The sequence below is a fragment of the Cololabis saira genome, chromosome 23 (assembly GCF_033807715.1).
Source record: "Cololabis saira isolate AMF1-May2022 chromosome 23, fColSai1.1, whole genome shotgun sequence".
In the NCBI taxonomy this organism is placed as follows: domain Eukaryota; kingdom Metazoa; phylum Chordata; class Actinopteri; order Beloniformes; family Belonidae; genus Cololabis; species Cololabis saira.
This window is the reverse complement of record NC_084609.1, coordinates 8420891-8435468: the sequence shown is the minus strand read 5'-3', so window position 1 is coordinate 8435468 and position 14578 is coordinate 8420891. Positions and strand designations below refer to the sequence as shown.

At 45.6% G+C, this 14578-nt stretch overlaps 1 protein-coding gene across 1 annotated transcript in view; it reads left to right on the top strand.

Moving 5' to 3' along the window:
• The window catches only part of drd4-rs (dopamine receptor D4 related sequence), a 17855-nt gene extending 3555 nt beyond the window's left edge, over window positions 1-14300 (top strand). The window contains exons 3-4 of the mRNA XM_061715250.1: window positions 3843-4540; window positions 14098-14300. Of these exons, the coding sequence (XP_061571234.1) occupies window positions 3843-4540; window positions 14098-14300 (901 nt within the window). The remainder of the gene's footprint in view (window positions 1-3842; window positions 4541-14097) is intronic.
• Window positions 14301-14578: the final 278 nt, after the last annotated feature.

Sequence of the window (14578 nt, the reverse complement as noted above, 5' to 3'; positions counted from 1 at the left end):
GTGAAAGAAGAAAAAAACAGGACAGTTTTAATCAAAATAATTTAGAGTTTAAAATACTTAATATTTTAATAATGTCCAACAGGATGTAGCTGCAGGAGTAATGGATGGATGATGGATGGATGGATGGATGGATGGATGTTTGGAAGGATGGATGGATGGCTGGATGATGGATGGATGGATGCCAGAAAAGAACAAAGTTTTAGCAGAAAAAGCCTCCAAACTTCAACAGAAAATGTTTCAAAAGTTGACGTTTTAAAGGACAGAAAGAAAAGCTGAAGAGGACGAAGACTCGACATCCAGGTCCAGGATCATAATCAACAGCTTGTCGAGAAAATGTAATGAAACACCTAAAACCACGACTGACACACCAAACGTATTTTTACCTCTGAGTGTCAAAGTCTAAATTTAAGGTTGACGTGCTGCGAGACGACACTGAATATTAAACGTGTTCGGGGATCAGAGAGCTTCAACCGCCAAGTTCACACAGCTTTACTCACTTAAACGGCTGGAAACCAGAACATGGAGCGCCAGCATCCACTTACCCATCATGCACCTGGAAACCTACCGTATCGTCCCAAATATAAGACAACCCTGATTATAAGACGACCCCCTCTTTTTCAAGACTCAAGTTTGAAAAAAGACTTTTTGAACACCAAATTCAATTTTTATACAGAAAATAATTACAGTACATCAGAAATAAATGATTATAACAATATATTCGAGAGAAAAAGCATGTTATTTTGCTTCATTCAAATCATCATCTTGAAGTTTGCATAATAACTTCTCCTCAGCTGCCGGTTAACCCAACCTGATCTCACAAAAATCTGTGAAATGCCCACGACCTCTCACCACTATTTTCCGTGGTACCAACACGGAAAGTGGTATAATTCCGTGTGGGCACCACGGATATTGTACCGTGCAAAGTCAAAGGGATCCGTGGTCGTGATATATACACGGATTATGACATTATTATTATTTATATATTATTCTTTATTATAGTGGCTAAATTATGAGTTTTTGTCGCGCAAGGTACTGTTTGTTACTGTCAGTTTGTAAAAGCATGTTTTTAACGCTGTTTTAGCAGTGTTTTATTGAGGTTTTAATCGGAGCACCACAGATATAGTACTATGCGAAGTCAATGCGATCCGCACCCGATTTGATTGCTGTCATACCATTGAATGAAGGACAAAACGATAACAATCATCCCATAGATATGGGCCAGTAGGGCCCTACTCTACCTACTAGTAGGCGCAGGAGGCTGTTATCGCCCCTTTCTATGGCTAACCCCATGTTATTAATGCTCAGTAGGCACAGAAGTTTTGTTATGAAGCTCACACCTCACCTCCCTTTATTATGTATTTAGCTAGAATTTTAAAACCTGAACAATAGAATTCAACGTAAAATGCCGGATCTTGTCCATTAAAAACAATACGTTTTGGAACATAGTGTAACGACCACAGATAGATAAGGCCCTGCCCGCCTGGGCAACACATCAGCATTTGGCCAACTTGTTAGTGCAGTTGACTGTGGTCTGGGAGACTGTGGATTCGAGACACGCTCTGGGCACGACTTGTTCGCCACAGTATTTTCCTCATTGTGTTATGGTTTTCTTTTAATATCTTTAACATTTCTAAACACAAAAACACGAAAGTGTCCTTCATAATTCAAAAATACAATAGGTTCATGTTAAGGACATTCGTTTTAATTATTTCTCCTTCGATTATGACAAGTTATTAATGCTTAGGGTGTAGAAACTTGGTAGGTCTGAGAGCCTCCTGACTAATGGTATGGGGCCTATTTTGTGTCTTTTTTTGCACAGTTCACTAACCTTTTGAGCTAGGAGGCTGAAATTCTAGACTCTGTATCAGGAGGTGACTGTCATCCACTGTGCCAAGTTTCAGATCTGTGTGACCTTCGGAAGTGTCAAAGGTCACCGCGTGTGTTGCGTTTCGGCCCTGCAAAGCCTATTTGGTGTCTTTTTTGCACAGTTCACTAACGCTTTGAGCTAGGAGGCTGCAATTCTAGACTCTGTATCAGGAGGTGACTCTCATCCACTGTGCCGAGTTTCAGATCTGTGTGACCTTCGGAAGTGTCAAAGGTCACTGTGTGTGTTGCTTTTTCGGCCCTGCAAAGCCTATTTCGTGTCTTTTTTTGCATAGTTCACTAACGCTTTGAGCTAGGAGGCTGAAATTCTAGACTCTGTATCAGGAGGTGACTCTCATCCACTGTGCCAAGGTCCAGACCCGTGCGACCTTCGGAAGTGCCAAAGGTCACCGTGTGTGGTGACTTTTTTGGGCCTTTTTTGTGTGTTTTTTTAATAATTCACTAACGCTTTGAGCTGGGAGGCTGATTTTTGACTATGTTGCAATGCAGAAGGCCCTTTGCTAGGATCTTTTGGTCCCGTGGCTGTACGACTTCCACAGAGTTAGTTGGCGTTGCAGAGGGTTCACAGAGTTGAGCCTTGGCAAGCCTAATCAAGGCCCCATATGGAGGCCACAGGTCAAGTTTTACTTGGTTTGGTCAAATATTGTGGCAACGGCGTCCGTTCGAATGTTGGAAAAGGTGAAGTTTCAAAGCCCCGCCCATCGAAAAGTACAGGTCCGATCTGCACCAAACTAACGTCTGTCTGTTCAGGGGATGCCCCCAAACAACAGACTTCTATGACTTCTGCAACAGTGTTTCCTCCAAAACATCCTGGCTGGTTAGGAGGGTGTAGAAACGTATAAGTCTCAGAGCCTCCTGACAAATGGAATGGGGCCTATTTTGTGTCTTCTTTTGCATAGTTCACTAACGCTTTTAGCTAGGAGTCTGAAAACCTCAATAAAACACTGCTAAAACCGATTTTAAGGTTCTTTTACTTGTTTTTAAGTATCTTAACGGCCTTGGCCCTTCTTATCTTTCAAATCTGCTTTTACCATATCGGCCCTCGCGGACCCTGAGATCCTCCGGTACCGGTCTTTTATCTGTTCCCAAAGTTAGAACCAAAACCTTTGGTGAAGCTTCATTTCATTTGTATGGCCCACGCCTGTGTAACAGCCTGTCGGAGGAATTCAGGGCCGTAGAGACTGTCGATTCTTTTAAAGGTCGGCTCAAGACTCACCTTTTAAATTAGCTTTTAACTGAATCTCCTTTTACTTGTTTAGCACTACTTATTAATTTTTTCCTCTATGTCATTTTATTCCTCTTAAGTTCCTCTTAAAGCTTTTATTAATTACTTATTTATTTTATTACTTATTTACTCATTTATTTTTTAATGTTGCTTCTACTGTCAGTGTACTTATGGGCACTGTTAGTGCCCATACTTATGGGCACTAGTGCCCATAAGCCAGGCAGGAGAAAAATATACTTGTTTTTTATTGTGCACTTCGAGAAAAAAGTCAAAATGTCCCAGAAAAAAGTTGAAATGGCGAGATTAATTTTGGAATATAATTTCAAGAATAAAGTCGAAATTTCGTGAATGAAGTCAAAATTTCGGCTTTTTTCTCGACATTTTGACTTTTTTTTCAAAATTGTACTTCAACATTAATCTCGACATTTCGACTTTTTTCTCAACATTTCGACTTTTTTCTGAAAATTGTACTTCAACATTAAACTCGACATTTTGACTTTTTTCTCAAAATTTCAACTTTTTTATCAACATTTTGACTTTTTTCTCGAAGTGCATGATGAAAAGAAATCGTCCTCTAAAACATTATTTTTATTTTTCTCCTGCCTGGCCCTAATACTCTACTTGTAATCTTCATGTGCAGCTACAAACTGTAATCTGGCGTCTCCGCGGTGATCTGGGAGCAGCGGCCCGGTCGGACCTGAGCTCCCGTCTCACCTGCCTGTCCCCCCCCCAGGTACATCGCCGTGGTGGTTCCCCTGAAGTACAACCGGAACCAGTTCAGCATGCGGCAGCTGGCGCTGATCGCGGCCACCTGGGTCCTGTCCCTGGGCGTGGCCAGCCCCGTCATCTTCGGCCTGAACCGGGTCCCGGGCCGCGACCCGGCCGTGTGCCGGCTGGAGGACGACCGCTTCGTGGTGTACTCGTCTGTCTGCTCCTTCTTCGTGCCCTGCCCCGTCATGCTCTTCCTCTACTACTGGATGTTCCGCGGCCTGCGGCGCTGGAGCGACCGGAGCCGCTCCAAGACCGGCGGTTCCGCCGGGTCCGCCAGTTCCGGCCACCGCCGCCACCGCCTCTCCCTGCGATTGGGCTCGGCTTTGTGTCGGGCCAAGGCCACGACGGCCGGGGGCCGGGAGAAGGTGGTGTACACCGTCCCCGACGGGCTCAGCCCCACCTCCCCGTCCGCCGTCTCCATGGCGACGCCCGGGACGACACCAGGGACGGGGGAGGCGGCGGCGGCGACCGAGAGCGACCCGATGACGACCCAGATGGACAGCGTGTCGGACGGCGAGCCGGCGGAGAGGCGGGCGGGAAGCAGCCGGAGGGAGAACGGGTTGAAGGGAGGATCAGGGAAGGGGGGGAGGAGGACGAGCAAGACCAGCAGAGTCAGCGGGAGAGAACGGAAGGCCATGAGAGTCCTGCCGGTGGTGGTTGGTGAGTACGGATGGATGGATGGATGGATGGATGGATGGATGGATGGATGGATGGATGGATGGATGGATGGATGGATGGATGGATGGATGGATGGATGGATGGATGGATGGATGAGAGGAGGCTTGGCCTGGTAGTCCTGGTCTCCACACCTCCGAGCAGGTTTTCACTTTTCTTGTCAGTTTTGGATCGTTTTCTCAGGAGGGTCATGAACATGGAGACCAGCAGGGGACCTAATGGCGCTTTTCCACCAGTACCTACTCAGCGCGACTCGGCTCTCCTCCGTTTAGTTCTTTCCCACTAGGGGTCTAACATAGATACTTTTCTGTAGCTACTCTGCCGAGGTTCTAATGGCCCTTTTCCACTAGTACAGCGCGCTTCTACTCGCCACGCCCCCGTCTTGCGCTTTTCCACTACGGGCCGAGGCGGGTGGAGCCGAGCCAAGTAGATACTTTTTCTGTATCTATTCTGCCGAGGTTTTAAGCGGCTGAGTCGGCCCTGGATCTGACATCATCACACTACAGGCCACCGATTGGTCGGGGGGCCGTCAGACGTTTGAATCAGGAAGCGGGAGTCAGCGCGAGAACGACTCGCGGCGATTTTATTATATGTCATCCAACTCTGAGGTGGAGATGTTCATAAACCTGGTGCTGAGGAGAGAATTAAAAAAGGGATGTAGACGGGTGATAAGGAACGATTAGATCCACCAGGAGCTCTGTTTTACTCTCAGCCGCTCGCGGCTCCAGCTGATTTCTGATCAGCGCCGACACAAACAAAGGGGTTGTGCAATCGAGTACGTCACAGCAGCTTCACCCCAACTCGCCCACTTCTCACCTGGCTGTGGAAAAACAAACAAGGCCAAAGCGGGTGGAGCCAGGACGAGGCGTGACGAGCCGTCCCGAGCCGGGGCGCGCTGAGTAGGTACTAGTGGAAAAGCGCCATGGGCAGCTGAGTCGGGCTGTGATGTCATCAAACTACAGGCCACCGATTGGTCGGGGGGTTGGAGTCAGACGTCTGAGTCAGGATGTGACATCAGAGAAAGAGACTCTGACGGCTTCTTGTTCATTTTATTCGACCAGCAACGGCAGCAGAAGTCTGTTTCATGATCCAACTCTGAGGTGCAGATGTTCATAAACCTGGTGGCTGAGGAGAGAATTAAAAAGGGATCTAGACGGGCGATAAGGAACGACCAGATCTACCAGGAGCTCTGTCACTTCATAGCTGCTCGCGGCTCCACCTGACTTTTCAGAAGCGCCGACACAAACAAACAAAACTTCTCTCACTCTCATTTTTTAACTTGATATCGAACACAAGCCACAGACCCAGCAGCACATATATCATCTCCTCCAGGTTCTACATCTTTAGTGTCTTCTTTGTTTAGATCACACAATCAAATACGTCGCAGCAGCTTCACCCCAACCCGCCCACTTCTCATCTGGGTGTCTAAAAAGAAACGAGGGCGTGGCGAGTCGAATTGCCCTGAGTAGGTACTAGTATAAAAGCGCCATAAGATAGACCCAGATATGGGAAAGTTCCTTAAATGACCACTAGGGGGCCGGTTCCCCCAGCGAGACGGTCTAACCTGTACCATGCGCTAATTTATCCAACTTTATAACAGAAACACACCTGTCGAGATTCCTTCAGAAGAAATGTTGAACATGTCACATTTTCTATCTGCCTCTTGCTGAGTGCAGACGCTTCGCTCTCTGCTCCGCTCCCCCGCTTTGTTTTGTTTTTCTTCTTTCCTCTGCAATCTTTTCTTTTCTGCAAAACAATTTCTGGAAAGCAGGACCAGGATACCTTACCACCGGGAGCTATTCCTCAAGTCTACCATTTTTATTTTAAACTGTTTTAGTATTTTGTGAGCGTAGCTTATCAGCAGCACGAGTCTGCGCTATGGTGACTGGGATTGAGAAACTCAGCTAGCAGCAGCTAGCAGAAGCTAATTAGCAGCAAGATGCCTCCCTTTTCCTTTTCCATGGATGATTACCACAAACTGCTCCAGAAGATAGCAGTACTGGAAACAAAAATTCACAGGCTCGAAGTGAATGGAGAAATAAAAATTGACAATATGGGAATGAATCTACTCTGCTGACCTCCCAAAACAGCGAAAGGGAGCAGGCTAACAGAAAGCTAACTAACACCACCAAGACGCAACAGGAGCTGGGAACAAATGGCAAGAAATCAACAAATCCTCCCTGGAACTCTCTTGGTGCGAAGCCAAAGCATTACAAATCGCCTCCCTCAGATCTGAGAAGACGGTTATCAGGCAGAACCCAGCACCTGGTGACCTTGGACGACATCGAGTGGCCTGCATTACCGTCGCGCAGGAATGGGGTACTGGGGTCTTCAACCCCAGTAGCCGGCAAGAGGAGGAAGGCTACAACTACAACAAAAGCTAAGAGCAAATCGCCCCAAGACACAGGGATTCTACTGGAGAACAGATTTACTCCACTCTCTCAAACTCCAGAATCCTTGGGAAAAGGCTCATCTTCCGGCTCCAGAGACAGGTATGAGGCTAAATCCATTGCTAAAGGTCTACAGGCAGAGCTAACTACTGGGCCTCGTACGCTGATAGTGGGCGACGGAGCTGTGAATGAGATAAAATCATTCTGCAGCAAAAACACAAAAGTACTCTCTTCTACCAACGACATGGTGTCTGATATCACAAAGAAGATCCAGAGCATTGCTGCGGAGCATCCGACAGCTAAAGCTGTCGTCATACACACAGGAGCCCTTGATGTTGTGAAACAACAATCGGAGATATTAAAACAAGACTTCACTGATCTGATGAACACAGTTGCATGCCTAAATACTGAGGTTTTCTTCAGTGGACCAATGCCGAGGATTCGGCAAGGAGATGAGAGATTTAGCAGGCTAATGTTGCTAAATGGATGGCTGAAAGATGCATGTGCTGCTAAATCATTTCATTATGTTGACAACTTTAGAATTTTTTGGGGTCGAAAACATTTATTTAGGGCAGATGGCCGTCATTTGAACAAAGCTGGATCAAAATTGCTAACCAGCAACATTTTCTAACATCTACGTCACAAACAAGCAGCCCCCGTCAAGAAGAAGAACAAGATGCAGGACGTTCCAAAACAACTGATAAGTCGCTGTGCTGAGTGCGCTGAGATAAGGACTGAACAAGGAGAACAAAGTACTGCAGTGTCATCATCATCATCATCATCATCATCATCATCATCATCATCATCATCATCACCGCAACAGGGGGAGTCTCCCTCAGCCCCAACAGGAAACACCAAATCCTCACCCCCCCAGAGCCCACCCAGTTCTCCAGGGAGTCAGGAGTCCCCACTTCTGGAATTTACTGACAGGATGAACAAGTTGGTGAATATTGGATTACAACTAACACCACGCCAAAATCCTTTGTTTAACCCCCCACATCACCCAACCCCTCCCAAACCACCACTCCGGAAACCGCGGTCAACCAAAAGTCACCGCCCCCCCCCCCCACCTCCTCTGAACTACCATATCTGTGATGTCTGATATGGGCCGGGTCCAGGCTGTGATGTCAATGTTAACATTGTTCTGTCCCAGGAAAAGTCTGGGCCCCATGGAGTTAAATCAGCTTTCTCTATCCCTGTGATGATAGGTAACAGAAAACGTATCAAACTGGTGAGAAATGAAAAAAGTTCAGTTAAATCTGCTAATCTGTTGAGTATAGCATGTCATCCTCGAATCTCACAAGTGTCTCCTGTTAAGGATTTACATGTACATTTAGCCCTTTTAAATATCAGGTCTCTGGTTGGGAAATCTTTCTTAATCAATGATTTTATTAACGAGCACAACCTTGATTTTATGTTTTTAACTGAAACTTGGTTAAGTCAGGATAATAGTGCAGCAGTTCTTATTGAGTCAACGCCGCAGAATTTTAGTTTCTTTAGTGAAGCAAGAACACATAGGAGAGGAGGCGGAGTTGCCTCTCTGTTCAAGGACAGCTTCCAATGTAAGAAAATGTCTTATGGTCAATTTGATTCCTTTGAATATGTTGCCATTCAGTTAAAATCCCCCTGTCGAGCAATCTTAGTACCGTATTTTCACGACCATACGGCGCACTGTGTGGAAAGGCGCACCCTCAGTTTTGTGTGTCATTTTTGGTTTTAAAACATACATACGGCGCACCGACCCAAAAGGCGCCGTCTACGGAGACGGAGCTGCACACACGCGCGCTGCAAAACACACGCGCGCTGGAGAACACACACACACACAAGAGTGCTTATTTAAATAGAGCAGGAGGAAAACTTAGTTTGATATTTTATTTCACTTTTCACATCAATCAAACCCTTCAAAGGTTCATATTCTGTTTCTGCATTAAAGAATTTTAAAAAAAAACACCGGGTTGCTGCACATAAACCTGTCTCAGCCACCCGATCATCTCCTCATCCATCCAGCCCTTTTCATTTCACTCTGGCTGGAAAAGTCTGTTTAGGCAACGTTTTTCTTTTAAAAATCACCATAGCCGGCAGTTTCTGTCCATCAGCGTGGCAGGCAAGCACGAGAGTAAATAAACTTTTCATACCCCGTTGTGCTGCGGATCCCGACCGCGCTGGACCGGGTCCCGGGTCCCGGTCCGCTCCCCCCGCACTGGTCCCGCGTCCCGCGACCCGCGTCCCGGCTCCCCGCGCTGGTCCCGCGTCCCGGTCCCGGGTCTCGCGTCCCGGTCCCGCGTCACGGTCCCGGGTCCCGCGTCCCGGTCCCGGTCCCGCGTCCCGCGTCCCGGCTCCCCGCGCTGGTCCCGCGAACACACGCGCATGTCGGGGAGCCGGTACCGGGTTTGTAACCGACAGATATTGCTGAAAATTTCGGAGAGTGAAGCTGATCAGACCTGAGACAGACCCCAGAAATCTCTGCTCGTAAAGCGGCCAGGAACCAGGTCGATCGGACCGCTTTGGGAACCAGGAAGTCGGCTGCAGCAGCGCCCATCACCGACAAGCAAAACACACGCGCGCTGCAGAACACTCACACAAGTGTGCTTATTTAAAAATACAGCGGGAGCAAAACTTAGTTTTATTGTATTTTATTTCACTTTACACATCAAGCAAATCCTTAAAAGTTTTCATCATCTGTTTCCGCATTAAACAGCTCAGTGGAGTCTCATTCACGTCGCAACTCACTGGGGCTTCACCCGCCCCCTTCTCCCTTTACCGTTCTCATGGTGGCCGGCCTTCCATTACCGTAATTCAGCTAATAGACACGGCGCACCGTTTCTTAAGGCGCCCGGCACATTTAAAAAAAAAATAAATAAAAAAATGTGCGCCTTATGGTCGCGAAAATACGGTAACCATCTACAGACCACCCAAATATGATGCATGGTTTTTTGATGAGTTTGCCAAACTACTGTCAATAATGTGCATGGATTTTGACTGTGTTGTTTTAGTGGGTGATTTTAACATTCATGTTGATAATCCCAAAGATGGCTGTGCTAAGGAACTTTTAAATATTCTGGATAATTTGGGGCTTTCCCAGCATGTCAAAGATTCAACGCATAACCGAGGACATGTTTTAGATTTAATTATTTCCAAGGGTCTTAATATCTCAGAGGTTGTGGTGAACGATGTTGCTCTCTCTGATCACTACTGTGTTTTGTTTAAAATGACCACTGTTGCCAATCCTATGAAAGGTGAAGCAGAGGTAATCAGAAAGCGTTATATAAATGATAACACCTGTGCATTATTCACCCAGGGTTTTACACCATCAACAACCCTGTCCTCAGTTCTAGTTGATGACCTTGTTAACAGTTTCAGTTCCAATGTTATGGCTGTTATTGATTCTATCGCCCCAATTAAGACCAAAGTTCTGTCCGGGAGGAAGAAGTCACCCTGGAGAAACGCCACACTAGTTAAAGAACAGAGAAGGAAATGTAGACAAGCAGAACGCAAGTGGCGCAAAAACAAACTTCAGGTATATTACAACATTTATAAAGAGAGTCTTCGCAACTATAACCAGAAACTGAAGAATGCAAGGCAATCGTATTTTTCAGAGATTATCAATAGAAACAATAATAATACTCGCGCATTGTTTTCTGTGGTAGAAAGACTGACAAACCCTGCAGCCTCAATCCCACTTGAACTGATATCAAAAAAGACCTGTAACGACTTTGCTGACTTTTTCACAAACAAAATATTACAGATAAGACAAACAATGTGCTCCACCTCAGGAACGATAACACTCTGGCCTTCCTATCTTGTAGTAAAGCTTGGACAGTTCAGCATATTAGATAATACAACCCTAACGGAAACAGTTTCAAACAACACCCACAACATGCTGTCTTGATATTCTGCCTTCAAACTTTTTTAAAACAGTTTTTAATTGCATAGCGCCGGATGTATTGCAGATAATAAATACTTCTCTTCAAACAGGCCAGTTTCCCCAGGCCTTGAAAACTGCAGTAATAAAACCTCTTCTAAAAAAATCAAATCTGGATGCTACAACACTTAGTAACTATAGGCCAATATCAAATCTGCCATTTTTAGGGAAAATCATTGAAAAGGTGGTCTTCCAGCAAATTCATGCTTTTATGATGCAAAACAACCTTTTTAACGCATTTCAGTCTGGATTTCGGCCACACCACAGCACTGAGACTGTACTCATCAAAGTCCTAAATGATATTCATCTGAATAATGATGCAGGCAAATCCTCTGTTCTGGTATTACTGGATCTCAGTGCTGCATTCGACACAGTTGATCATAACATTCTTCTCAGTAGACTGGAAAAGTGGGTGGGACTTACTGGCACTGTGCTTCAATGGTTTAAATCTTACTTACAAGATAGGGCCTTTTTTGTGTCAATAGGAAACCATGAGTCTAAGAGAACCAAGATCACATGTGGGGTTCCTCAAGGGTCTATACTCGGACCGCTTCTATTCAACATCTATATGTTACCCCTAGCTCAGATTATGGAACATCACAACATTTCCTACCATACTTATGCCGATGACACACAGCTTTATATTTCAGTGTCACCACATGACTACAGTCCCCTGATCTCATTGAGTAACTGTATTCACCAAATCAATGAGTGGATGTGCCCGAATTTTCTCCAGCTAAATGCAGAAAAGACAGAGGTGATAATTTTTGGCCCTAAAAATGAAAGGGAAAAGATCAGCGCTCACCTTGGCTCCATGTCATTGACAGCTACAAATCAAGCCAGAAATCTGGGTGCAATTATTGACTCAGACCTGAACTTCAACAGCCATCTAAAGTTTATCACCAAATCTGCCTATTACCACCTAAAAAACATTGCTAGAATTAAGGGTATTCTGTCTAAGCAAGACATGGAAAAACTTATTCATGCATTCATTTTCAATAGGTTGGATTATTGCAATGGCATCTTTACAGGCCTTAACAAGAAATCTATCAGGCAGCTGCAGCTGATCCAGAACGCTGCCGCCAGAGTCCTTACAAACACCAGGAAACTGGACCATATTACACCAGGAAACTGGACCATATTACACCGGCCATGAAATCACTACACTGGCTTCTAGGTCAAAGGATAGAGTTTAAAATCTTACTGCTGGTCTACAAAGCACTGAATGGTCTTGGACCAAAATACATGGTTGATCTGTTAGTTCCTATGAAGCTCCCAGACCCCTTAGGTCTTCTGGATCTGGTTTGTTGTTTGTCCCAAGAACCAGAACCAAGCAAGGTGAGGCAGCGTTCAGTTATTCTGCTCCTCACTGGTGGAACAAACTTCCTGTAGACCTGAGGTCTGCTCCAACTGTCAGCTCCTTTAAATCAGGCCTAAAAACATGACTGTTTACTCAAGCGTACAACTAAATTAAACTTACCTGCTGTATTCTACTGCCCTTATTTTTAACAGCTTGTGCTTTTTATTATTTTACTTCTTTTCTTATTCTTACCTATTTGTTATTATGTCTTGCCGCTTTTAATGTCATTGTAAAGCACTTTGAATTACCTTGTGTTGAATTGTGCTATATAAATAAATTTACCTTGCCTTGCCTTGCCTTGCCATAATAAGCTGCTAGAAAACCTGAATGCAGGTTTTCAAAGAAGCAATGTTTTAAGCACCAACCTTTGCTCCAGCTGACCTGCGGGCCTCATCAGGATCCCGGCGCCACACAGGACCAAGACAAAAACACAAAGAGGTTTTAAAAGCAGCCTTCAGCAAACCTGTTGGTGACATCACAACACTGTTATTATACAGACTAATTAAGAAAAATGTCCCGTTGCTACGGGAAACGTGTTGGAGCTGCGAGGCGCTGCAGTCTGGTGAAACATAAAAGAGCGGTTCGGTCCGGTTCATCAAACGCAGCGCCAACATCCTGCAGAACCTGGAACTGAACCGTGACCTGAATCTCATGCAAGTAGCAAATCTGTGCCTGTTAACTGCTGGATTCTGGGTAAAGGAATCAAAAAGAGGGTGATAAAGTGCCAGAGAAGAAGAAAGATGGCAGGCGCCTCACTGAGCCTCCCAGCTGGACGTCACAGTTTCACTCACTTCTTCTTTCACTTCTCCGTGTTTTCCCAGCCCCGCGGCGAAGCTGTGATCCCGTCGGTGAAAATAGAAATTGCTTCTCAGTTTCCGTGGAAACGTCACATCTGAGCGGCGGCTTCATGCCAGGCGTCACGTCTCACGTCTGTGAGATGCCAAAACACCAAACTAATGGTGCTAATGGGTTTCATTTAACATAAATACACTGAAATACTCTTTTGGACCGACTTGAAACTGGTCCTGGTTCTGGTTCATGTCCTGGAGAACCATATAGTTTGTAAAAATGACTGCATTAATGCAACTTAATAGGGTCTGGATCCAGACCTGCAGTTCCTCTACTGACCACTAGGGTCCAGGACGGTTTCTCCGGCCTCTGAACATCTCCGATCGCGCTGTTTTCTTTACCGAGATCACAAGAAAAGCAGAGCAGTTCTCTCCTCTCCATCCCGTGTTGCTCTCTTGTTTATTTATCTTTACTCCACCAACTCCAAATATTATTCTAAGCGAACGGCGCTAACGCAGCTCAAACAGCAGGTGTATCCGCACCTTTAATCTGATTGGTTTACGAGTAAATCGTGTTTTATCCACTACTCTGCGTCCCCAAAGTGGGGTGCGCTCTTATGATTGGCTGAAACAAAGGAAGATATCTGATCGGTTGCAGATCCTTCCGTGTTAAAAAAAACGTATTTGTGGATCGAGTCACGTCAGGGGAGTCTCAAAAGTCACACACAAATCCAGCGCAGCTCACAGACAAAAAAACATTTGTAAATCAGGATATATTTGTGTGTGCATCAAAAATACATTTGTATATCTTGTCCTACGCACGTGTAAATTGTTCTGTGCATTTGTGAAACTTGTCCTGTGCATTTGTGAAACGGTGTGTGCATTTGCGAATTATGAGACTGTTCTAGCTCCATATGGCCCTAATACTCTTCCGTACGTTTTGGGCAGAAGTTTTGGAAGTTAAGAATAAACGTCTTCTAAACGCCCCCCTGTGGTGAGGGGTGGTATTGCTACACGAACCATCTTGAGAAGGAGCAGTGGCTCTTAGATTAATAGGAAATGTCCTTCTCTCTGTGTCTCAGGTGTGTTTCTGGCCTGTTGGACGCCGTTCTTCGTCGTCCACGTCACCAAAGTGTTCTGCGAGTCCTGCGACATCAGCCCCACCCTCATCTCCGTGGTAACGTGGCTCGGCTACGTGAACAGCGCCGTCAACCCGATCATCTACACCGTGTTCAACGCCGAGTTCAGGAACGTCTTCCACAAACTGCTCTGCTGTCGGATGTGAAGCCGAAGCCGGACGCCGGAGTTCCTTCAGGACGCCATAAACTCTTCACCACCAACAGGAAGCTGAACTGAAACACTTTATCTTACGTGAAGTCTTGAAACGTGTCCGTTTTTAGTCGTAGTCAGATTAACGTCGCAGCCCAGAGGCATAAAATACAATCGTGGATGTTCTATGGTACCTGAGTGTTTCCATGACAACGTGTGGACGTACTTGATGTATTCATGACAGAAACATAACAACGAGAAGCACAAACGAACATCTGAATGTTTCTAAGAGAG